Genomic DNA, 26,429 nt, shown 5'->3' with positions numbered 1-26,429 from the left:
CCTGGGCTCTACATCTCAGAGGGGAAAGTTGGTTAAATCTTTCCAGAATTCTCTTCCTCTTTTATTCCCACAGTGCAATCTGCACCGGAGTCTATTAAATCTGCCATCTGATGACTTTTTCCCTCCTGTCCTCTCTCTCCATTTCCCCCAAAGGACTCAATCTCATCCCACTTGCATTCCTTCATGAGCTTCCTGGTGAATGTGTCTCTGTCCTGTCCTGCTCTGGTCCAGTCCCACACTGTAGCCAGAGTGTTCTGACGGGAAGAGGGCACTTCCTGACCTACCACACAGAAAGCAAACACAGTCACCCTAAGGACGGAGTCAAAGCTTCTGTAGGGTTTCCAGGGCTGTGCCTGCCTGCTGAAACCAGGGCTACAAAACAGTGGTGGCTCCCACGCGGGAGAGCCGCTCTGTGTGTGATCATCTAAAACCCACGCTCAAGCCCTAGCCCCCTGGTACCTGTGAATGTGACCTTATTAGGAAATTAGGTCTTTGCTAGATGCCATCGGGTGGAGGTGAGGTCAGACTGGAGTGGGGAGGGCCCTAATCTAATTTGACTTGAGTCTTTATAGCCAGAGGAGAAGAACAGAGAGACTGAGGGACGGCAGCCTTGTGCAGTCTGGGGCAGAGACTGGAGATACTCTGTCGCAAGGTCACCAGGAGCTGGCGAGCCAGGAAGGCTCTTCCCCAAGAGCACTCTGAAGGAGAAGGGCCTGCCACTGCCTGGGGTTCAGACTTTGGGGTGTTTTTGCACTGACCATCTTCTCTGTGGCCCTTTGTGATAGTGCCCACAGGGCATGAACAGCCCTCTCTCTTTCCTCTGCTGGGTCTGGGCTCGCACCCCCTGCACACCCCTCTGGCATCCTGCCTGGCCCTTCCATGCTCCTCGCTGACACCACAGCCATCTTCTCAGGGTAGGGATCCAAGTCCACCCTCCCACACTTTATACTTAGAAGTTTCTCCCAAGGGGCTCTGGTGGCTAGTGGACTACCCATTGAGCTGCTACCCATCAAGCCAGTGGCTTGAAACACCCCCCCCCCCCCCCCCCCCCCCCCCCCCCCCCGCCCTCCCAGTCTCCTGGTGGGAGAAAGATGAGGCTTTCTGCACTGTAAAGATTGTAAAATCTCAGAAACTCACAGGGGCAGTTCAATGCTGTCCTATAGGCTCACTGTGACTCAGACGGACTTGATGGCAGTGGGTTTTGGGGTGTGAGCAACGTCTCCACTCTTCCTCTGCGCCTGGTGGCCCTGTGTCCTTTGAATTCAGCTCTTAGTGTCCCCCCTCCCACCCCCCCAGAAGTTTTCCCAACTCCCGGCCAGGCTCACAAAGTCCCACGTGGGCAGCCGTCCTGTGACTGCCCTCTGGGTGTGGTGAGCCTGGGGTGCAGTCCACTGGAACCTCCTAGGCTGTGAGTTACCAGAGGATGAGAACCGGCCACCTTCTGCACAACAGCTGCAGGACCCAGTGCGCGGGTCACAGCTTGGTTTTTTATAGAGCCCCTAAATCCCGCCCTTGGATCTACACCGTGGCTTGCAGCAGCCCTTAAGGAAGGATGGGGTCAGGCTGGGAGGCTGCCTTGTCCTCTTTCCCCAGTTAGCCCCCACACGGACCCGGGGCGCCTGCGGCGCGGGGGGACGTGGCTGACCTTCTCCCTGGCCATCCCACCCGTGGTCAACACCGCCTGGACCGGGGCCACCAAGACAGCGCCCTGCGCAGGCCGGTGGTGACCTCACGGTTGCGCAGGCTGTAGATGAGAGGGTAGAGCAGAGGCGTGATGCTGGTGTAGACCAGGGCCAGCGTGCGGTCGCGCCGCGGGGCGTAGGCGGTCTTGGGCCGCACGTACATGTAGGTGGCGCAGCCGTAGTGCAGGAAGGTGACTGCCAGGTGCGAGGCGCAGGTGGAGGCGGCCTTGTGGCGGCCCCCCGGCGCGCGCAGGCGGCGCAGGGCGGCAGCCAGAGCGCCGTAGGAGGCCAGGATGAGCACGGAGGGCAGCAACAGCAGCAACAGGCAGGCGCCCAGCAGCGGCAGCTCGTCGGCGTACCCGCGCGTGCAGGCCAGGTGCAGCAGCGCCGTCACGTCGCAGAAGAAGTGGACCAGTAGGCGCGGCCCGCAGAAGGGCAAGCGGAAGACGGCGGCCACCAGTCCCAGCGACACGACCAAGCCGCCCAGGCAGCAGGCCAGCGCCAGGCGCCCGCACAGCGCGGGTGTCACCACGGCCGGGTAGCGCAGCGGGTGGCAGATGGCCACGTAGCGGTCATAGGCCATGGCGGCCAGCAGGAAGCATTCGGCGCCACCCAGGCCCACGAAGAGCTGCATCTGCGCGGCGCAGGCCACCCGCGAAATGGGGCGCCCGCGCGCGGGGCCCGGCGCCGCCAGGTCGGCCAGCGCGCGCGGCACCACTACCAGCGTGTAGCCCAGCTCGATGGCGGACAGTTGCCCCAGGAAGAGCAGCATGGGCGGGCGACGTGGGGCCGCGGCCACGGCCGCCAGGATGAGCAGGTTGCCGGTCACCGTGGCCAGGTGCGCGGCCAGTAGTAGCAGGAAGAGCTGCGGGCCGCAGGCGCGGGAACTCGGAGAAGCCCTGCAGCAGGAAGCCCTGCGTGCTGGCGTTCAGGGCGCTGTCCATGCGCCCACTGGGCACCACCTGGGGTTGGAGCTGGACCTGTGGGGGAGGGACAGGGGGCGCACGGTGAGATTAGAGCCTGTTCGAGGAGCTGGGTCCCCGAGGGTATGTCCCCTCCAGCATGCTTTCCTGTCCCCAGGAAGTTCTAGAAGAATCTGGGCCACCCACTCTCCCTCTGCCCCTGGGACTTGGGGTTCCCAGGACTGCTCTCTCAACACCCTCTTTCCAAGAACCCAGCCTTCTTGAATTTTGCTTGAATGCCCACCATGCTGATCTTGGATGCAAGTTTGCTTGAATGTCCTCAATGCCCCCATGGTGGGCCCAATTCAAAAGCAAGTCGGGTCTGTACCACCCACTTATCTCCTGGGCCCTGCAGCCCCACCAGGGTCAAGACTGCCACAGGACCAGCTCCCCAGGCCAGCAGGACTCTGTAGCCCCTGCTTCTTTGTCCCCACCCCCTCCCACCCTTTGCCTCGCTACCATGGCAGCTGTTCTCCGTGTGTCCCCGGAGCCCAGGGCCATTCCCTGCACTCCCTAACTTCACAGAGATGCCAAAGGCTACAGGGGCTGGGCGTCTGGCCCTCCCAGGAAGCCAGGTCTGTGCTTCAAGGCCAGACGGGGCTCCAGTCGGAGGCTCCGGTGGAGGCCAAGAACAAGCCCGGGGTCGACCAAAGGACCACACTCAGCAGCCTTCCGAAGAAGACCCTTTGGTTAGGCCCCAGGCAGTCGCCAAGCTGGTAGGAGTGGCGGGCAGGACGGCCTGGGCCTGCCATGGAGGACAGCCCAGCTCAATGGGGACAGTCTGTCTCTGACGTGGTAACACCTGGAGAGCAGGAGAAGCAGGTTGCGTCAGCTGCAACCCGTCCTCCAGGGGAAGCAGCACATTCCACACACAAGTCAGATCACAGCTCCCCTGGAGCATGGCTGCTGGTGCGTGAGTCGCCCGCAGCCACCTTGGGAGAAGCATCCCGAGGGGAAATGTTCCTGAGAAGGAGGGAGAGACGAGGCCGTGCCACTGGAGGGAACGTTTGGCCTCTTCCAGTCCACACCTCCTTTAGGCCCTGTCTCTTTTGACACGTGCTCATGGCAGGAGTTGCTTACGTCTTTCGTCTTGCTCACTTGCCTCTCTGTTCACAGTCCGTGGGCGCCGAGAGACGTGCTGTTAGCTGTTCAGCCGCAGAGAGTGATGGCGGTACAGCCGGGTCAAGGGGGGAAAGGTGAATGTGTTGGAAGACCCAGGAGGCCCCGCCGAGTGCTGAGTCTCAGACACCTTGGCCCCTGCTGGAAGGAAGGGTCCCAGGGGGGCGGCTCTCACTGCCATCTGGGTTTTTCCTGTTCGTCTGAGGAAAGTCCCTCCTGCCCAGTTTTCTGTCTTAGGAAGAAGGGTCGGTGGATTTGGGTCTGAGGGAGCTGTCCTGGCTCACACCTGTCGTAGAATACAGATGCTTTACCTTTTTTCAACTGGGCCGATTGCCACTGTACTGAGCACTTATGACCAACCTGCGGAGAGGGCCTCTTCCCTGGTCCTCCGTGGCTGTTCTGGCTCCAGGTGTTTGAACCGACTTCTGTTGTCTCTCTTACACCCTCCCCTTCAACACCCTTCAAGAGTGGAGGTTGGGGCCGGAGACGAACCGTTGCTCACACTTCCCAGAAGTGTGCAGGGGCAGGTCAGGTGGGCTGGCACCATGCTGATGAACCTGGGATGGGATTGGGTACTCCATTAGGTTTCCACAATGAGGCTGGCTGCAAAGCCAGCCAGGGAGCTTTGGAACAGGAGGAGCACCCGGAGGGTTTCTACTGTGCTTCATGGGCTTAGGAGAAGCTGTCACCCTCCAGGAATCTATGGTAGACATGCTGAGTCTTTGCAGTGGTGGGGTGGGAGGGGAAGCACTTTCCAAATAGTGAATGCTTTGGTCTGTTCAATGCCCACCTCTGCGGCAGAAGGAGAAGCTGTGTAGAGAGACGAGAAACTGCTCCAGGTTTTGTCAAGCCCTCATCGCAGGGACAGAGGGCAGACTGCCCCACCTTGCAGGTGGTTAACAGCCTCACAACAGTAGCTTAGAGAGGACCCTGGGTGGCCCAGATGATGAAGCCATCCATTGCTAACAGAAGGGTTACCAGAAGACAGGCCTGATAACGTGCTTGTGAGAGGCCCCAGCCTTGAAAGCCCTGTAGAGCCCAGGGGTGGCCGTGAGCCAGGACTGACGTGTGGGCCACTAGCAACAGCAACAACAACAGGGAGTGTCCAGCAAACCGTCCTAAGCACGCTAAACCCTCTAACTAGTTTCATCTCAGCAGCAACCAGATGAGATGGGTGGACCCTTATTACACACAGCTCATGGATGAGGTGGCTGTACCCTTATTATGCCCAGCTTATGGATGAGGTAGATGGACCTTTATTATACCCAGCTCACAGATGAGGTAGATGGGCTCTTATTACACCCAGCTCATGGATGAGGTAGGCAGACCCTTATTATACTCAGCTTACGGATGAGGTCGGTGGACCCCTATTACACCCAGCTCACAGATGAGGTAGATGGGCTCTTACTACACCCAGTTCACAGATGAAGACATTGAGGCTACAAGAAAGGCAGTGGGAGGTAATTCCCAAATCAGACTCACTGCCATGGAGTCAATGGAGACTCATAGGGACCCACAGGACAGGGTAGAGTTGTCCCTGTGCATTTCCAAGACTGTCACTCTTTACCAAAGCAGAGAGTCTCACCTGTCTCCCACAGAGCAGCTGGTGGTTTTGAGCTGCTGACCTTGTGATCAGCCACTGTACCACCAGGGCTCCTTTATGGTCCATCAGAGATAAAGCCAGACAGCCCAGCTCCTGGGCCCATAGTCTTTCCCACCAAATAATCTTCCTTGTGAAAGCCTCTCCCTAGACTTCTTTCCACGTAAGACACCTTGTTCCATCCTCACATTTCTTGCCACCTGCCCCAAAAGGATCCCAGTCCCTGGCCATGTCTGTCCTCTGGGATCCCTTCCTGGCATTTGCCATCAGTCTGCAGGTTGTGTGGATGGCCACTCATGCTTATCGTCTCAACAGCGTGTCCACAGACAACTGCTCCATAGCTCCAGCTCTCCTTGTTCTAGGATGCAGGATCCTCCCTGCGTGAGCCACGCAGAAAAAACAGAGCAAGGCTGGCTGGCTGCCCGGGGAATCTGGCTGTGGCTGGGAGGCTGGTTGGAGGCTGGGGTGCAGCACGGGCTATTCAGACTTCCTGAGACTGTCTGCCGGAGAGATGCTCTTTCACATGGCCACTTCCATGGTGCATGGCGCCCTCTACGGAGAGGCTGTGAAGTGAGGAGTGTATGACGCCCCTCCAAGTGGGCAGAGGCCACGGAGCACTGGGCTGATGCACAACTCAAAGGCTGTCTGGTCCAGGTCCCTCGTGGTGCAGCTGCAGTGGCCCGGAGAGAAGGGTCAGCTAGTGTGGGGTCCACAGCTCTCTCAGAGCAGCCCTTGGGACTCCTGCTTGCATGCTCCTATTTCCCCAAAACGTGTCTTCAGAGTAGACCAGAGCCTCGTGTGATGATAGTTTGCAGAAGCACCAAAGGAGAGGCCCTGGCAACATCTGGTCATGGCCCCACGGGAGGTCAAACTTAGATCAGAGTCTGTCTGATTTCCCCGACTTCACTCAGTTATCCGCTAAGGGCCGCTAGGCTCTGGATCTGTGCAGCATTGTTCCGGAACTCCCTTTCCCTCTGTGCTTCCTTCCGGGAATCACACACAGTGCACACAGAAGGCGGCATGTTCGTCTGTCAGCATTCGCCCTGGGTGCAGTCGAAGGAGTCTCGCAGTTTAGGTCTTGGCTTGGTTATTTGCTGAATGCTTGATTTGGGATGTGTGAGTGACCTGTCTCTCCCCACATCTTAGAGTCCCCTGTTGATGGCGAAAGGGCAGAGGGGCGCTGTGAGGGTCGCTGGGAGGCTGCACGCAGCAGGTGCCCATGGACACAGCAGTGTGTTCTTACCTGGCCTCCGCTCCTCACGGCTGGATGGCTGTCTGTCCCTTGGGAACCTGTCCTCATCCTGGACTTTGTGGCCTCAGGGGCTTTCCAGTGCTTCTCCTGTCTTCCTGAGGAGGCTCAGGATGTGGAGTATTTTGGATGTGGGACCTCAGGGGGACAGAAGAAATAAAACCATTTGCCCTCGAGTCTGCTCTGACCTCAAGGCCACCTCATGCGTTTTGTCCCAGAGCTGTGTTCTGTGGGGTTTCCAGTGGTCGGACTTTGGGGAAGTAAACTGCCATGCTTTCTTTCAGCATCGCTCCGGGTAGAGGGAAACCTTCAACCTTCCCGTCAGCAGCTGTGCACATTAACTGTGTGTGCCTGTCAGGGACTTGTAAGGAGTCATGGGCATTGATAATACTCACTCTGTTTCTGCCTATCTCATCTATCAATCGATTTATCTTTCTGTCTATTGGTCTGTCTACCTATCTTTCTATCATTTCTCTCCCTGTCTCTCCATCCACCTACCCACCATCTCATCAATCTATTTCTGTATTTTGATTGTTCCACTCTTGTTCTCTTAGCATGCCAGTGGTCTAGATGAGGATGTGCAGATGGGAAGAGCTGCTCCTGGGTGAACATTCTAGTTCAATCACTTACAAGTCTCGTTGACTGTAGAGACTCAATTTCCCCGACCTTCAGTCACATTTACATCTAAATGGAGACAAAGATACGTACTTCTCAGAGCCCAGAATTGGATGGACTTTAAAGAAAGCCCACAACCCAGCTCCAGGCACAATGTCGGCAACAAAATATGGTTACGGATGCTGTCATGGTATGACCACCCCTTCTACAATGTCCCAGGCCATACATGACGGTCAACTAGAGACTTATTAATTTACTTATTTGTGTTCTTAGACATTTCAAATGTGTTATCTGAAGGCAAATCCCTTGAATGAAAGCTCAGTTGCTAGCACTCAGTGCTGTGTTTGAATCTATCTGACGGTTCCTTTAACCAAAAGAACGGAATCACATCTCTGGATTTAGGGATTCCACTGGGGTCTCCCCATCCCTTATTTACACTCTCCAGCCTCTATCCCTGGGAGGTGGCAAGGGCTCCTCATGGCTGTTCTAGTGATCCAGCTCCCCTTTCATGGTCGAGCAGCCTCCTGGGCCCAAATTTGGAGTGATAGCTTATCAAAGGCATTTCAGTCATAGTAACAAGCAATCACTTGTTTGTTTCTTGTTGATCATTATCTCCCCTACAAATATCTATGTTTATTTAGTTCGGAAAGTACCATGAATTTCCAAAAGAGCAAACAAGTCTGTCTTGGGAGAAGTCCAGCCAGAATGCTCTTTAGAAGCAAGGATGGAGTGAAGACTGCATCTCATGTACTTTGGACATGTTGCCAGGAGAGACCGGTCCCTGGAGAAGGGCATCGTACTTGGTTAGAGCGGAGGGTCAGGGAGGAAAGCAGAGGGAAAGGGAGGAGGGCCCCAGGCCAGACGGATTGACACAGCGGCTCCAACTGTGGGCTGAGCCCTCAGCGCCAGTGTAAGCATGGTGTGGGACTCGGCGGTGTTGCACACGCGGTCGTGCTGGGAGTTGGAACTGAATTTATGGCATTCATCAATAACAGCACAGGGAATATTTTCCTGACATTCTTGGTCTTCCTGGTCTGCTGTTTTTTGTGCATTCAGGGACTCAGCTGCAGGGCCTACACATGAGATGCCTTCACACTGCTCCATCCATGCCGGAGCGCTCCCCTCCCGTGGTGCTCACAGGGGCGCCTTTGGTCCTCGGGCTCTGGGCGGCTTTGCATTTTGGACAACATTTCCCCTTCTTTCTCAGCAGTTTGGACTCCCCAGTCCTCACTGTGCACTGGTCTCTGGAGCCTCCTGAGTAGTAGCCGCTGCTGGCTCTCTGGCCCCCCAAGAATCCACTGTGGGATCAGGGATTTGAGGGAAGAGTCATCTCAGGCCCCTGCCCTCTCTCTCTTCATCTCCCCAGCAGCTTAGAACAAGCAAGGACTCCCATGGAGCGTGGGGCTGGTGTGCTGCCTTTGACATGTTTAAAGCAACTTTCTCCGAGAACCAGGCAGCGTCCGTTTGAATGAATGTCTCTAAATCAGGTTTCCTTCTGAGGAAGGACCAGCTTCAAAACGAAATGCTTTCCAGTGGCTTCGAGAGAGTCTGGGGAGGAGGCTGCCCCAGTTCTGGGACAGAGAAGATAAAATTCACGGCACATACATGCAGCATCATCTTTGGGGTGGCATTTTGAGCCCAAGCATCAGCCGTTTTGGCAGGATGCACATATTTGCTGGGGGGGCTGGGGAGGGGGCGGGCGGGGCAGGGGAGAGCTAGTATTTTCCATGAACACTGATGGAGAAATGTGGAGACGGATTATGCAGAGAGTTGAATGACATGCTAAGCATAACTCATGCCACTGAATCGGATACCTCACGGATGTTGAAATGGCTAATGCTCGGTTACATATTTATTATAATAAAGAAAAAGGTAAACAATCAACCATCATGTTCCAGGTCATCTATTTTAGTCCCTGGGAAACTATTTTTAATTCTGAAACTATCTCTTGAGCTACTAGATGGCCAAGGGGGCTCTGTGAACACCCCAAAGACCCTCCCCTTAGAAGATACTTTTCTGTTTCCGGTTGTGCAGAGACTGAGCCCTGGGGCTGTGCAGCTGCTCAGACGAATTCACCACAGCTGCCTCCGTCTGCATCGGTGTCTCATGACTCACCCATGTGGTAAGCCCACCGGTGAGACGCCACGCTGTCTTCCTGAGAGAGCCGCCTCCAACAGGGCTCTGTGGATGGCTTCGTGCTCACAGGCCAAGAGAGCCTTCAGCAGGGATGGAAGCTCACTAGGTGATTCAGGCTTCCCCCATCCTACCTCCTAGCCCAAGTTCCACCCGAGACCCTGCTGGTGGCTGAGAAAGCAAGAATCCACGATGACTGAAGACCCGCTTTAGTCAGGTGACCAGAATTTAACATTGGTAAAGCGGGACACCATTGACTGGGGGTGGGGGCGTTGTTTCTTGATTAAAAATCTGGTCTATATGGAGCAACAAAATTTTTCATAGAACGCAAAAATAGTATTGCAATATATGTATTTAATTTCAACATAAGTACAATTTACAAATATAATACATTAAAATGTATGTATAGTAAATTATCTGAATAGCTGATTTATTGACATCATTTGTTTAACTAGCACTAGCATGCAGTATGATGTGTATCGTCTGAGAGACAGTTACAAAATGTTTTCGTCATTGCCAATGCCAAAAAATGCCATTGTTCATTAAGTCCAAACAATGGTGGTCGAATTCTAACAACTGATCAACAATGCAAATAGTGATAATCAGTTCTCAACAATTATTTGTTATTATTAAAGTTTAACATTATAAAACGAACAAAAATAATATAAAACTCATATCTTGGCGAAATAGCCACATGGCAGCTGAAAACCGTATATTCCCTTCCCGTTCTCCCGCCATTCCCTAACTTGTTGTGCATTCTTTCCAAAAATTGGGACTATTTTAAAATGCCATGGGACGCAGGACAAATTGTTAAAAATCGGGACTGTCCCGCCAAAAGTGGGGTGTCTGGTCACCTTAGCTTTAGAGGGGCCAGGCTCTCTGCAAAGGCCATCCTTGGCGTTGCTGGAGCCCCCGGCCTGGAATTTGGTGCTTGGGTCAGGCCAGAGATAGAAATGGAGCCTTTGCTCTGTTGACCCTCTCACTGGGCAAGTGTTGTTGTCTGTGGAGCTGGCTAGTTCCCATGGTGACATCTTGTCAAGTGTTCTTTCTGCCTCTAGAAGTTGGAGGAATAGAATTCTCCTGCGGTCCACTCTGACATCTTACTGTGCAGGAGTAATGTGGCCCTGGGCCCCTCTCCTTATGATGGTGACGAACACAGGACACCCCGCCTTTCACCGAGAAATTTAGATGGGAGAGGCACCTTTGGGAAAAGACTTTGTGTCTCACCGTGATGTTGACCTGAAAGCCCTCCATCTCTAGCTGCCCACCCTCCTCTGCTTCCTTGCAAGCCCAGGATGAAAGAGGAAAGCGGCCACAGCTGGTGTGGCTGAGCAGGTGTCCTTGTGGATCAAGGAGGACAGGGACATGGGCTTGTGTACCCCTTTCTCCTTCAGGTTTCTCTTTTGGACAAAGCTTGTTGGAAGTGTTCGGACTTCCTGTGTTCGTGGTCCGTTCTGGTGTTCCTTCCCTCCTGCACCCACACCCTGACCCAAGCGTTCCCGCTTACCTGGGCTCAGCGAGAGGCAGGGCTGAGAAGGGTGAAAGGAGGAGGCTCAGGACCGGAGGTGGAAGAGGTCATGGAGAGAATGAGAACCAGGGCATGCTGGCGCTGCTGTGGGCAAGGCACAGAGGAGAGGGAGGATGTGGGGTGGGTGGGTGGAGGGAGACTGAAAGATTGGGGTGCCCCGAGGGGCCTACCCACAGGCAGTGTGATTAGCATAGCTGGTTGGACTCTAGCCTTTGCATTATATCCCCACAGGTGGGGCGTGGGGAGGACGCGTGTGTGCTCATCCTTCCACAGGGAGCTCAGGAACACACACACCTGGTGACTCATCACGCTCACTACCAACCCTCCTTGGGCCTGGCACACGGGCAGCAGCTCCAGGCCCCCAGGAGAGCACAGCGGCTCCTCTCTGCTGCCCACCTGCCCAGAGCGCCACCTGCCTCTGGTGCTACTGCTTTCCCCAGAGTGCTCTGCCGCTCTCTCCTCAGAGGCACCCCCAGCTCTGCAGGCTGGGCCAGCGGATGGCCCCATGCTCTCGGTGACATGCCAGGTGCTTGTCAACCTTAAGCAGTCTCTATTGGTCCAGTGGGGTCCTCGGGCAGCTGTAACAAAATACTGCAGAGTGGGTGACTTTAGAGACGAGGCCCCTGGTGTCACCTTTCTGTGGGCTGGGAGTCCGTGCCTGACTTTAGCCTTGTTGACTCCTTCTCAACGTTTGGAGAGAGGCAGTGGTCCGTGCCTGGCTCCCGGTGTCTAGTGGGCATTGGCCTTCCTATGCTGCATACAGATGCATCAACCTCTGTCCTCACATGGCGTCTGCCTTTGCTCTCTGAGATGCATGTCCACGACTGTCCTTCTCTTTTATAAAATGCTACTTTGAAGGGATTAGGGTTAGGACCCGCCCTATTCTAGTAAGTCCTCCTTCGGTTACCTGACAACATCTACAAAGAAGCTTCTGTTCCCAAACATGGTCATGGTTGACCAGTGCCAGGGTTGGTACATCCATCTATCTTCTAAATTCACTCTGAAACACCTACAGCCACCGAGTTGATTCTGACTCGTAGACAGCCCATGAGACAGAATAGAATTGCCCCTTTGTGTTTCTGAGGTTGTAAATCTCAGAGTGGCTGGTGGGTTCAAACTGCTGACTGTGTGGTTGGCATGGAGTTGGCTGTTGAGAGGCGTGGATTCCTGTTCTCAACTCTCACACATGTATGTGGAGCCTCCTGATCCTGGGATGCAGACTGGACCACTCCAGCTTGTCTTCCGTCTCTGAGGCATCCTTTGTCAGAGAAAACACTGCATGTCCCACTGCAAATGCATGCCAGACTTATAAGACGCAGGAGGCCATTGGAATCTACCTGTTCACTCACTGATTCATAGACTCTGCACATGATGGATTATTGAGAACCTGCAATGCGCCAAGGAGCCCTGATAGCATTCGCTGGGTGAGCATTGGGCTGCAATTGAGCAGTTGATGAGTCAAACTCACCAGGTGCTCTTGGGAGAAAGTTGAATCTGTTTGCTGATTTACAGCCTCAGAAACCCTACATAGGGACACTATGAGCCGACGTGGATTTGAAGGCAGCAGGTTATGTTGTGTCAGGCTATGCTAGAGGTGCTGGTGAGAAAGTAGTGAACCAGAGAGAAACTTGCATTCATGGCTGACATTCTTGGGGGAAGAGAGAGACCATCACTAAATGAAGTGAACAGTGTAGCCCATTGAAAGGGTGATAGGGCCAGTGGAGAGAAATGAGGATGGGGTGGGCAGGGGTAGCATTGCATTTCCAGTAGCCCATTTGGGAAAGCTGTCCATGGGAAGGTGACATGGATGTAGTACCTGAAACAGGTGAAGATGGGAGACTTGTGGCTGTGGAAAGCGAACATTCCAGGGAGCAACAGTGTCCAGTTGGCGGCCCTGGGCAGAGCAGACTGGGGTGTCGCAGCACAGCAGTGGAAGCCAGCGTGCTTGGGCAGAGTGAGCAAGGGCAGAGAGGCTGGTGGGGAGGCCAGGCCGGTGGAGCCAGCAGGAGTTCTCCTGGATTGTCATGATGCTTTCATTCTGAGGGGAAGGGGGATTTGCAGTGGCTTTGAGAATGGGGATGGTGTAAAGGGCTACTGGCTGCTTGTGTGGAATAGATTGTGGGAAGGGGGCACAGAAAGAGCAGAATTGCAATAGCCGTGGGGAGGAGATGAATGAAGGGTCATCAGCACAAGTGGTGAGCTGTGGTAGGGTCTGGATGTATGATCAACGTAGACCAATAGGATCTCCTGATGAATTGGCCATGGAGTGTGGAAGAGAGAGGGGTCAATTTTGGCTTCATTTTGGTGAATCCCCACTGACCACAGACAAGGGATGTGGACAGTCTTGCTATCATGTGGGATGTATCAAAAAGTGGATTATTGTAGGTGCAGTTGGGTTAAAATCTAATACCATCTCATTTGACCTCCCTTTGATCCATTTGAAATTTGTTTTAGTTTTAATATTTTCTACTTTCCTTTTGATTGGGGTTTTCTTTGATTTCCTTTGTTATTGTTGTTAGCTTTTTGTTTGCTTGCTTTGGTATGCTTTCTTGTATATGAAATCCAGGATAGGAAAATCTGTAGAGACGGTAAGTGGTTTAATGGTTTCTTGGGGGCACAGCGTGGGTGCGGGGTTGGGGTAAGTGGGGAGCTAATAATGATGAGTACAATAAAGAAGAAATGTGCTAAAATTGGTTGTGGTGATGATTGTACTATTCCTAATATGATTGAGTTATTGAATTATGTGAAATAGATTATGTGTCAATAAAACTTTTAAAAATATTGGCTTGAGCAATAGGAAGCAGAGTTATCATTCATGAAATTTGGTATTTCTTAGATATCCAAGTGGATGTGTCAATTGCAAGTGGGTTGTATGACCTGGAGTTCAGGACAAAGGTTAACATTGGAGGTAAACATGGGAAGTCTCCATTTATAGGTGGATTTTGTTTAATTATTTTAATAGTTTTATTGGCATATTCTTCGCATATGATTCAATTTAATCATCCAATCATATGAAGAAGTGTTGTGCAATCATCACCACAATCAATTTTAGAACATTTCTTCTTCTACTCATTGTTGTTAGCTCTCCATTCCCCCCAACCTCACATGCCATGCACCTAGATAATTATTAATCCAGTTGTTATCTCTATAGATTTACCTATCGTGAATTTCATATCCAGAAAGTCATATAAAACATAAATAGGAAGCAAACAAAAAAAATCAAAAACAACAACCAGACAAAATATAGAAAAACCTCAATTGTAAAGAAAGCAGAAAATGGTAAAAGCTGAAACAACTTTAAAATGGGTCAAAAGGGAGATCAAATGACAAGGCATTGCATTTTAACCTGACTACACAGGTCATAATAGACTTTACAATGCACTCTGCCTCATAGGAGGGCTTTTCATATCCCTGGCTAGAGGGGATTCACTGGGGGCTTATTCCATGTAGGGCCTTTGCATATGAATTTTGGGATTCCATGGTTGTCCATAGCCTTCTGCAACCCAGGTTTCCATCATTTAAGCTTTGATATGATTCCCTCCTTTGGATTTGGACTTTTTTAAATGTACAATCCTTGAATCACACAGGTTGGTGAGCTTCTCCCATGTGGACTTAGTTGATGCCTTACTTAGATGAATGCTTGTTTTGAGACAAGCCTTTAAGAAGACCCAAGATGTTATTCTTTCTGATAGTCAGGAACCATATTGATGGATTTTAAAGTCATAATCTTGAGTTATATCATGGTGGGAACCAATGGTAAACAGTCGTGATTCAGTGGTAGAAATCTCAGCTACCATGAGGAAGACCTGATTCCATCCCTGGCCAATGCACTTCATGCCACCAACACCTTTCTGTTAGCTGAGGCTTGTGTCTTAGTTATCTCAAGCTGCTATAGCAGATACCGTGTGTATTGGCATCCATCTTCCCTTGGGTCTAGGAAGTTCTTAGCACAGGGACTCTGAGTGCAAGAGGCATGCTCCGCTCCTGGCTCTTCTTTCTTGGTGGTAGCTAGGTTCTTCTTTCTCTGCTTCCCTCTGCTCTGATCTCACGGAAGATGAAAGGGATGCAGATCACTCTCCAGGCAAAGTCAGGCTGTAACCTGAGTAAGGAAGTTGCATCCCATCTTAACCCCCTTATAAATTATTGACTGATCACATCAGGCGACACCATGGGGGATTGAATGACTACCACATTGCATCATTCCACAGTTTCCAAACCACTGATAATTCATTGTGACCAGCCAATTGTGGTGGACATAATTCAGTTTATGTCAGTTGATGTATTGCTAGGATGCTGAAGAGATTTTAGTGGACCTTCCAGATTAAGATGGACAAGGAAGAAAGGCTATCTCTAAACTATGGGTAGCTTTGATAAGAATGGGAATTCCAGAACACATCATTGTGCCCATGTGGAACCTGGACATGGGTCAAGAGGCAGTTGTGTGAATAGAACAAGGGAACACTGCACGGTTTAAAATAAAAAAGAGCGTGTGTCAGGGTTGTATTCTCTCACCATACTTATTCAATCTTTATGCTGAGAAAATAATCAGAGAGCCTGGATTATCTGAAGAGGGATTCAGTATCAAGATGGGAGGAAGATTTCTTAACAATCTGAGGTACGCAGATGGCATAACCTCGCTTGCTGAAAGGGAGGAGGACTTGAAGCACTTGCTGATGAAGATCAGGCATTTTAGCCTTCATTATGGAGTACAACAACAGTGTAAAGGAAATCCTCACAACTGGACCAATAGGTAATGCCATGATAAAGGAACAGAGAAAAAATTGAAGTTGTCAAGCATTTAGTCTTGCTTGGATCCACAATCAATGCTCATGGAAGCAGCAGTCAAAATATCAAACAAAACATTGCATTGGGTCAACCTGCTGCACAAGATCTGTTCAAATACCCACTAATAATTGGAATGTAGAAATGTACTAAGAATGAATCTAGAAAAAAATGGAAGTTATCAAAACTGAAATGGAACATCAAGATCTTAGGTATTAGGGAGCTGACATGGGCCATGTTGAATTGGGCAGTCATATAGTCCATTATGCTGGAAATGACAAATTTGAGAGAAATGGTGTCATATTCATTATCAAAAAGAACATTTCAAGATCTACCTTGAGATACAAAGCTGTTGTGATAGGATAATATCTATATGCCTACAACAAAGACCAGTTAATACAACTATTATTCAAATTTATGCACCAACAGCTAAAGTCAGTGATGAAGAAATTGAAGAATTTTACTCATTCTCTTTTTTAAAAATTAACCATTTTATTGGGGGGGACTCTTACAGATCTTATAACAATTCGTCATTCAATAGTATTAAGCACACTTGTCAACATTTTCAAAACAATTTATTTCCACTTGAGCCCTTGGTATCAGTTCCTTTCTATCCATTCTTAAGGCTAAATTTGATAAACAGGCAATCAAGACACTTATAATTACTCTATTAAAATGAGAAAGTTGGGAACAAAGAAGAATCAGTCTTGATGATAGAAACTAATCTGGAGAACACATGATAGAGTTTTACAAAACCAGTGAGTTCTTCGATGCAAATACCCTTTTCAACAACATTAAGGGTAACTACACATGTGGCCCTCAGCACAGGAATCAAAATGACTACACAGGAAGAGATTTTGGAGGGACTTAGTATTAGTGGAATGAGGCCAGGCACTACCTGTGGGACAAACCATCAGTTGCTCATATGTAATTTCAGGTTGAGGTTGAAGAAAATGAAGACAAGCCCACAAGAATCAAAATACAAACTTGAGTATATCAGACCTGATTTTAGAGACCAATTCAAGAACAGATCTGACACACCAAACACTAATCTGAAGGTCAGACAAGCTGGGGAATGACATCAACGAGGTTGAAAACAAAAAGTCATCAGAAAGACAAGAAAGCGAGACTAAAGTAAAGTGTGGGTCGGAATTCCTGAAACTTGTTCTTAAATATATCGTAGGTAAAGTGAATGGAAGAAACAACAAAATGAAATATTTGAACAGAAACTTTCAAAAGGCAGCTCAGGAAGACAAAATAGAATATCATAATGAAATGTACAAAGAAAACCAAAATGGAAAAAGAGGCTCAGCACATCTCACATTAGTCACAGCGTTTAAAGATCATATGCAACACACACACACACACACATTTATACATCTCATATTTTTGGTGTGCTTGACTAAGTCATAGTGGTTATTTTTCTCCCAATCATTTGGCTGGCATATAATTCACATATCACACAATTCAATAGTTCGATCACATCAAGAAGAGTTGTAAAATCATCACTGCCAGTGTTAGAATATTTTCTGCATTCTTGTGCTCATTGTCATTAGCTCCCCATTTCCCCCCAACCTCCCTTGTCATACCCCCAAGGAACCATTAATCGAGTTACTGTCTATAACTTTACCTCTCCTGGATCTCATACACAGAAAAACATTAAATAAAACCTCCAAACTAACAACAATAATAAAGTAAAACAGATAAAGACTTCAACAGAAAATATTAAAAACTAGAACAAATTTGAAGTAATCATAAGGGAGATCAAATGATAGGATGCTAAATTTTAACCTAACTGCATCTGCATCAACCCACTCTCCAGTGCATTCTGCATGGTTAGCAAGGCGATGAACAGCCCTTGTCCAGAGAGGACTCACCAGGGGCTTAATCCACAAGTCTTTCCCCTTCTAAAAAACTGAAACAGCTTTTAAATGGGTCAAAAAGACGATCAAAAGATAAGATATTTATATTTTGATATAACCATATCTGCTACAGTCAATTTTACAATGCTCTCTGTCTGATAACAGGTCTGCTCCTATCCCTCAACTATGACCAGAGGGAATTCGTAGGAGGCTTAATCCATGTGCGGACCCTGCAATGGATTTTGGGCGTCCACTGTCATCCATGGCCTTCTGAAAACCAGGTGTTCACAACTTAAGTTCTGCTATCACTTCCTTATTCAGGTTTGGATTATATTATGTCCAATCTTTGGACCACGCAGACTGGCATGCTTCTTCCATGCCGACTCAGTTGCCACCTACCTTAGATCGCTGCTTGTTTGAAAACAAGCCTTTAAGACCCCAGGCACATTTTTTTCCTGTTAGCGAGGAACCATCTGATTTCCACACTTAGCTATAGCTCCTGTATCTTCAATGGTCTCTTCATGAGGGTGAGAATCAAGCAGGGCCGTGTCATTAGAAATAATTGTTCTTAGATTGAGGCTAGCATGAAGGGTAAGTCCCAAATCCACTTATGTACCTAAGGTTTATATTTGTCTCTGGTTCACCTGAGAGATATCGTTGTCATTTTATGTGAGAGAACATTATCCATCAACACCTTGGGGCATCACTTCCACAGCCATCAAGTCAGTGCTGACTCATGCAGACCTTGTAGGGCAGGGCAGATCTCTCACTGAGTCTCCAAGCTTGAAAACCTTCACAGGAGTAGAAAACCTGTGGAGCTGGCTGGTGGTTTCAAACTGCTGACCTTATGTTTAGCAGCCCATTGGGTAACCACTATGCATTCAGAGCATCATTGGTTTAGGTTTGTTAGTATACAATTTAAAACACTGTTGAGAACAGGAAATTTTAGGAGAATAGGTCAGTTATGAACTGCAATATACGAATTGTTGATTTGTACAGATTAAACTCTTAAGTGACTAGATGCTATTTACACAAACAATGGGGGTTGGTGATAGGGCAAAACTTTCAATAATATTCATTCACAACAGCAGAACTTAATATGTGTAATAGTGAAGCAAGGAGGGCATTAAAATAGTAAGCATATGGTAATTCAGGGCCACGACTCATTGGGTACCATCAGCTGCTACCAGGACAAACCAATCTGTCTTGGAAGAAGGATGGCCAGAATGGCCCTCAGAGGTAAGGATGTTGGGAATTAGGCTCATGAACTTTGGACATGTTATCAGGAGAGACCATCCCCTGGAAAAGGACATCACGTTTGGTAAAGTCGAGAACAAGCACAGAAGAAGAGGAAGGCCTTCAAGGAGGTGGATGGACACCATGGCTGCCACAGTGGACTCGCGCAGCGGCCGGCGGTGAGGATGGCACCGGCCCGGGCAGTGTTTTGTTCTGTTGTGCACGAGGCCGCTCTCAGGCACACTAACTCAACGGCACACAATCACTACAACAATTCCAAAGTTGACATTTTTTGTTATGTAGACTTCAGGACATATTTTAAGTTGCCTGAGCCTTTTTTCACGTAACTAAAATAATAATATAATATAATGTTATTTTTCAGGATTCTTAGCCAACACCTTAGGGCAAATGCATCAGTAATTCTTCTTCAGTCATCCTTATTCCATGTCCAAATTCACAGGCATATAGGGAGTTTGAAAATGTCATGGTTTGGGTCAGGCACCCCTTAGTCTTCAAAAGAACACCCTTGTTTTCCAACACCTTAAAAAGGTCTTGTGCAGCAGATTTACCCAATGGTGCCTCGTTAGATCTCTTGACCGCTGCTTCATGAGCAACAAGAAGAAATTCTTGACACTCTCAATCTTTTCTCTGTTTACCATGCTGCTACCTATCGTGCCAGTTGGGAGTAATTTTGTTTTCTTTACATTGAGTTGTAGTCCATATTGAAAATAATATTGAATTAATAATAAATGTGTCTAATTAGAAGATTGTTTTGAGACTTTAAGTGTCTTTTAATGTATTATATTATATTCAAAAGTATAGCATAAATGCCGGTTATCAGTATATCAAAGTGCTTCAATTACATATTTTCCAATAGAGACGATCATTCCATTATTCCCTGGTGGCTATTATGAAAGGTTTCAATCTGAAAAGCCATTGAGACCATTGACAGGAACTGAGCCATCTTGAGAGAGAGGGAGATTTGGGCAGGGTGTTGAGGTTAGAGTTAGCATTTGGGATTCCACGTACCACCCAAGTGAACATTCACAACAGCTGCCCATGTTGGTCTCAGTGTGTAGGAGATGGGTCATGATTGGAACAGGAACTCGGAAATCTCCTCTACTGTGTTTTGGGGTAGTGGAAGGCTGGGATTTTGAGCCTTTGCAGACTTCTGGGCATAGACTTCAGGTGTGGAGATAAAAACCTGGTGTCTAGTTCCATCTCTGTCACTCATTCTTTGGAGCTTTGGGAACATATCTAAATTGCCTGAGCCTTCATTTATGTATATGGAGGCCACAATAATCCCTTAAATGGTTGTTGTGAAGCTTGAATCAGATCCTGTTTGTGCAGTTGTGTTGTGAAATGGGAAGACTTCTGCCCATTTTATTTACTACTAGGAGGACTAGAAGGAGCCCTGGTGACACAGTTGATTAAGCATGAAATTACTGACTACAGTATCTACAGTTCAAACCCACCAGTTGCTCTATAGGAAAAGATGAGGCTGTCTTCTCCTGAAAATATTTACAGTCTCAGAAACGCTAAGGAACAGTCTTCTCTGTCCTACAGGGTCCCTATGAGTTGGGATTGATCAATGTCAGTGGGTTGGGTGGAGGTGGTAGGAGCCACCTGTCAGTTTGTCTGACTGTGGTAGCATGCATTGGCTGTGATGCTGGAAACCATGTTGCTTGGATTTTACCAGCAGGGTCATCCATATGAGACAGGTTTCTTCAGAACTTATAGCCTAGGAGTGAGGACCTGGTGATCCGCTTCTGAAGAAATTGACCAGTGGAAACATTTGGAGAAAAGAAGAACCTGCTTTGATGGAGTGCTAGCACACGAGCATCCTCGTTTGTTGAGGTGGCCATGATTAAAATTGAGAAGAAACAATATGTAAGTGTGGGTAGACAAATTCATAGAGACTCGTATGTGTATGAGAGTTTTTTTATCAAACAGTAATTGTACATTAAGAAAACATCCCAGCCCAGATAAAGTCCATACGTCTGATATTAGCCCATATGTCTGAAACCATTGTATAAATTTCTCCTCACGCTCACAAAACACATGTAATGATGCTGAATGCAGGGCGATCACAGGCCAGTGGGTGTAAAGTGGCGTTGTAAACATCTCAGCGCTGGCAGAGTTCTCCACCTGGCTTCTCCAGGTCAGGGCACTAGCACTGTTCCATGTGTCTTGTCAGCTACAAAGTCTCCCAGGGAGTGAGTAGAGAGAGAGAGAGGTGTCTCCCACCTCCAAAGAGGAAATTACTGGAATCCCCAGAGTACTTAGGGCAGTGGTTCTCAACTTTCCTAATGCTGTGACCCTCTAATAAAGTTCCTCATATTGTGGTGATCCCCCCACCAACCATAACATTACTTTAGTTGCTACTTCATGACTGTAATTTTGCTATTTTTATGAATCAGGTGACCCCTGTGAAAGGGTCGTTCGACCCCCAAAGTGGTCGAGACCCACAGGTTGAGAACCACTGACTTAGGGGAAGGCCATGCTCACACAGAAGCCTCATCGGCTATATCCTGATTGACAGCCTAGACTCACTCCCTACACTCTTAAACCTCAAATCAACACCAGATTATATAACACCACAAACAGCCTCCAAAATGCATTAATGATTGAATCATGCAATGTATGAAGTATGAATCTGTAAAAAATGCAAGTGATCCAAAAGAAATGGGATTCATAAAGATCAATCTCCTAGGCATTCTTGTTGCTGTTGTTAGGCTCTTTCCCATAGCGACTGTATGCACAACAGAGCGAAACACTGCTCGGTGCTGCGCGTCCTCACAATTGCTCTTGGGCTTGAGCCCATGGCTGCAGCCACCGTGCTAGTCCATCTCCTTGAGGGCCTTCCTCTTTGTTGCTGCCCTCTATTTCACCAATTATGATGCCCTTCTCCAGGGACATATGCAAAGTATGTAAGATGAAGCCTTGCCATCCTTGCCTCCAAGGAGCCCTCCGACCATATTTCTTCCAACACAGATCGCTCTATCCTTTTAGCATTCCATGGTGCTTTGAGGATTCTTCTCCAGCGCCACAATTCAAATGCATTGATTCTTCTTTGGTATTTATTACTCAAAGTCCAACTTTCACATGCATATGAGGCAATGGAGAATACCATGGCTTGGGTCAGGTGCACCTTAGTAACAACCTTGCTCAATACGCTAAAGAGGTCTTGTACAGCAGATTTACCCAATGCAACGCATCATTTGCTTCTTAACTGCTGCTTCCATGACTATTGATTGTGGATCCAAGCACAAAAGAAAAGTCCTTGACAACTTCAACCTTTTCTCTATTTATCATAATGTTACCTAATGGTCCAGTTGTGAGGATTGTGGTCTTCCTCACATTGAGTTGTAATCCATACTGAAGGCTATAACCCTTGCTCTTCATCAGCAAGTGCTTCATGTTCTCTTCACTTCCAGTGAACAAGATTGGGTCATTTGCATATTGCAGGTTGTTAATAAGCCTTCCCCCAATCCTGATGCCACATTCTTCTTCATAATTTAGCTTCTCTTATTATTTGCTCAGCATACAGATCGAATAAGTCTGATGAAAGGACACAATGACAAACTGGCAGACAAATAGTGGATCCTTGGCATTTGTAAGCAGACAAGGACTGGTCATGGGAATCTTGAATCAGATGATTGCAGGATCTACTATGCAGGGACTAACAGACTGAGACAGAATATCACACTCATCATCAAAAAGAAAACTTCAAGATTGAACTTGAACTACAACTACAATGCTGTGAAGGATAGGATAATATCAATGTTCTTACAAGACCAGTTAGTCATACAAATGTTTTATTCAAATTTTCACACCAATCATTAATGCCAGGCATGAAGAAATTGAGATTTTTACCAACGTTTGCAGTCATAGATTAATCAAACGTGAACTCAAGATTCACAGAAGACTCTTCATTTCAATGCAGACTTCTAGGCAGTGGAATAGTGGATTGGGCATTGGGCTGAAAATTGCCAGGCCAGGTGTTCAACCCTAAAATTATTTTTACTGGTGCAGTAACAGTTTCACAATGTTCTTGTGAAGAAAGACCTTTCTTTTCCTTCTTCACGAGCTGATCTACACATGCGTGCATCCAATTGTGTTACCTATAAGAGGACTATCCTTTTTGCTAAGACTGACCGATGTCTCCTTTCACCCATTTTTCTGTTGTTCGTCCCCCAGGGAGGGGGTTATATGTAGATCATTGTGATTAGGTTCCCCTTTGTTCTCCAACCTTTCCCTTGCCCTCCTGGTATTACTACTCTCTTTATTGGTCCTGAGGGGATTCCCTGTGTTTCCAGCTCTTATGTGTACCAGTGTACATCCTCTGGTGTAGCCGGATTTGTAAGATAGAACTGGGATCATGATAGTGGGAGGGGCTTGGGGAGGAAGCATCAAAGAACTAGAGGAAAGTTGTATGTTTCATTGGTGCTATACTGCACCCAGACTGGCTCATTTCCTCCCTGTGACCCTTCTGTAAGGGATGTCCAGTTCCTTACAGATGGACTTTGGGTCTCTACTATGCACTCCCCTTCATTCACAATGATATGATTTTTTGTTCTTTGCTTCCTGATACCTGACCCTATCGACACCTCGTGATCACACAAGCTGGTGTGCTTCTTCCATGTGGGCTTTGTTGCTACTCAGCTAGATGGTCACTTGTTTATCTTCAAGCCTTTAAGACCTCAGACACTATATCTTTTGATAGCCGGGCACCATCAGCTTTCTTCACCTCATTTGCTTATGCACCTGCTTTGTCTTCAGCGATTATGTTGGGAAGGTGAGCATCATGGAATGCCAGTTTAATAGAACAAAGTGTTCTTGCTTTGAGGGAGTACTTGAGTAGAGGCCCAATGTCCATCTGCTACCTTAATACTAAACCTATAAATATATGCACATAGATCTATTTCCCCATCATCATATATAAATATATTTACAATTGTACATGCCTGTATTTAGACCTCTATAAATGCCCTTTGCCTCTTAGTTATTTCCTCTATTTACTTTTACTTTCCTCTTGTCCAACTATCATGCTTAGCCTTCATTTGGTTTCAGCAATTTCTGTCGGCTGCATTGCCCTTGATCAAGCCTTACCTGACCTCCTAGACCCTCCTCACCATCAATTTTGGATCACTCTTATGTGATGCCATGTCTTGGCTGCAAAGTCTATTTTAGGTATTCCCTGGGGACTTGCTCTGTTCTCCTTGCTGTTCTGTTGCATGTCCTTAGTGTTTTCCCTCAGTGTAGTGGGGTCATACCGGGTGCAATTCCCGTGCTGTTTCTTCAATGCTGTCCTCTGTAACTCTATGCATCAGTGAGAGGCGTCAGTGACAGACATCGTGTCTCATAGTGGGGCTGGCCCTATGGTCCTCTCTGTGCATTGGCTGATCTGAGCAGTAATATTGTCCTCAGGGTTTGGTGGGCCAGGTTGTGCTCCATTTTCTCTTCCTCCCCTTTCATTTGCTCCTCTGTGCTCTGATCAAACATATCCCTCTCCCGGAGCTGTAGCTTTGGTGCTGTCCTCTGAAGTGAATGATTTTTTTCTGCAGGGAGGGTGTGCTGTCCATGTACTTGGGATTGGGGATGGCCCCTCAGATCTCTCTATTGGTTCTCTGCTTCATGCCAGGATGTTGCATTCACGTTTTGGAGCACTGGGTTGAAGTCTGGTCCCTCTTTCCCTGTGGCTATATAAACAATACCCTCCCCTTGGGTGGGTTAATGCCCCTTGCCCCTGCTACCCATGTCTTCCCCACCGTGCCCCCACCCCCTTTCTACCATATGTATCCCTAGAGTTGGTCGGGCCCCTGACATACCATCTGGACTTGACCCCAGGAATGTTTGTATACAGTAGCTTTTTCCCTATGTCCCTTTTGCACTTTTAAGTTTACCTCAGTGGACTCGTGTTGGACTTGCCCTTTTGTGCTTGGATTACTTCACTTAGCATAATTTCCTGCAGTTCTTCCCATGCGGCGATGTGCTTTTTGCAATCATCACTGCTTTTTAGTGATGCATAGTACTCTATTGTATGTATGCACCACAGTTTTGTAATCCATTCATCTGTTGATGGAAATTTGGGTTGTTTGCAACTCCTTATAATTGCAAACTCTGTCACGATGAACATTGGAGCACAGATGTCTAGCTGTGGTTTGTTTCTTGCCTCTTCTGGGTATATGCCCAGTAGGGGGATTGCTGGGTCATATGGTAGGTCAATTTCCATCTGTTTTAGATATCGCCAAATTGATTTCCATAGTAGCTATACATACCTACAGGTCCATCAGCTGAAGATGAGAGTTACTATCTCACTACAGCCCCTCCAACACTTGCTGTTTTCTGATTTTTTGAATTGGGCTATCTTTGAGGGTCTTAGGTGATATATCATAGTTGTTTTAATTTGCATTTCTCTTATGGCTAATGATTGAGAATGTTTTCTCATATGTTTATTGGCCATTTGGATTTCTGCCCTTGTGAAATTCCTGTTCAGGTCTTTTGCCCATCTTCTCAGTGGGCAATTCGTTTTTTTCTTTTTGGAATCTAGCAGAGTATTGTAGATTTTAGTAATAAGGCCTTTGTGTGATGTGCCGTTGCTAAAGATGTTTTCCCAGTCTGTGGACTCTCTTATTATTCTCTTGGTCAATTATTTCGATGTACACAGGCGAGTTATCTTCAGTATATCCCACCTGTCAATTTGTGACTCATCTGCATTTGTGTCCTTCCCTGTTTCTGATAGCCTATGTATTCCCTGCCCCCAAATTCTCAGGTTGATCCCAATTCCCTCATTGGTGGCCCTAAAAGTTTGAGGTTTTACCTCGAGGTCTGTGATCCACCTTGAGTTTATTCTTGTGTATGGAGTGAGGTAAGGGTCTCACTTTATTTTTCTGCAGGAAGATATTCAATTTTTTCCAGCACCACTTGTTGAGGAGGGCATTCGCTTCCCATTTGATATTTTTTAGGCCCTTATCAAAACTCAGTTGTCTGTATGCTGATGTTTTTATTTCTGGGTTTTCAGTTCTTTTCCATTGGTCTGAGTATCTGTCATTATACCAATACCATGAGATTTTGACCACTGTGGCTATATAATATGTGCTAAATTCAGGTAAAATAAACCCTCCCAATGTGTCCTTCTTCTTAAGGAGTTCTCTGATAATTCTGGGCTTCTTTCCTCTCCATATGAAGCTGGTAATCAGTTTTTCCATTTCTTTGAAGATAGATTATGGTAATTGTATCAGGATTGCATTAAATTTATGTAGTGTCTTGAGCAGAACTGACACCTTGACTATATTTAGTCTTCCAATGCATGAGTATGGGATATTCTTCCATTTGTTGGGGTCACTCTTGGTTTCTTGTAATAGTGTTCTGTAGTTTTCCTCATACAAATCTCTCTCTCTTTTTTTTCAGTCAGGAATATCCCTAGATATTTCAATTTGTGCTTGGCTATTGTGAAGGCTACCACCTTTCTGATCTCCTCTTCTGTGGTCTTGTCAGATATGTAGAGCAGTTTGATGGGCTTCTGGTTGTTGTTCTTGAATCCTGCCACTCTGCCATATTCCTCTATTGGTTCCAGTACTTCCCTTTTGCAGCTCTTGGGATTTTCTATATATAAAATCATATCATCTACGAAAAATGAGAGCTTCACCTCTTCCTTC

General features: G+C 47.8%; 1 protein-coding gene across 1 annotated transcript; it reads right to left on the bottom strand.

Moving 5' to 3' along the window:
• Positions 1-1,671: 1,671 nt before the first annotated feature.
• On the bottom strand, positions 1,672-2,626 carry LOC101641362 (olfactory receptor 10AC1-like). The gene is given in 2 exon segments (XM_013007553.1): positions 1,672-2,547; positions 2,549-2,626. Coding segments are annotated over 2 exon segments (954 nt in total).
• Positions 2,627-26,429: the final 23,803 nt, after the last annotated feature.

This window comes from Echinops telfairi, unplaced genomic scaffold (assembly GCF_000313985.2).
Source record: "Echinops telfairi isolate 266 unplaced genomic scaffold, ASM31398v2 ScPeMD7_23;HRSCAF=83, whole genome shotgun sequence".
Classification (NCBI taxonomy): domain Eukaryota; kingdom Metazoa; phylum Chordata; class Mammalia; order Afrosoricida; family Tenrecidae; genus Echinops; species Echinops telfairi.
Note: the sequence above shows the minus strand (reverse complement) of the source record. Positions and strands in the feature narration are given on the sequence as shown.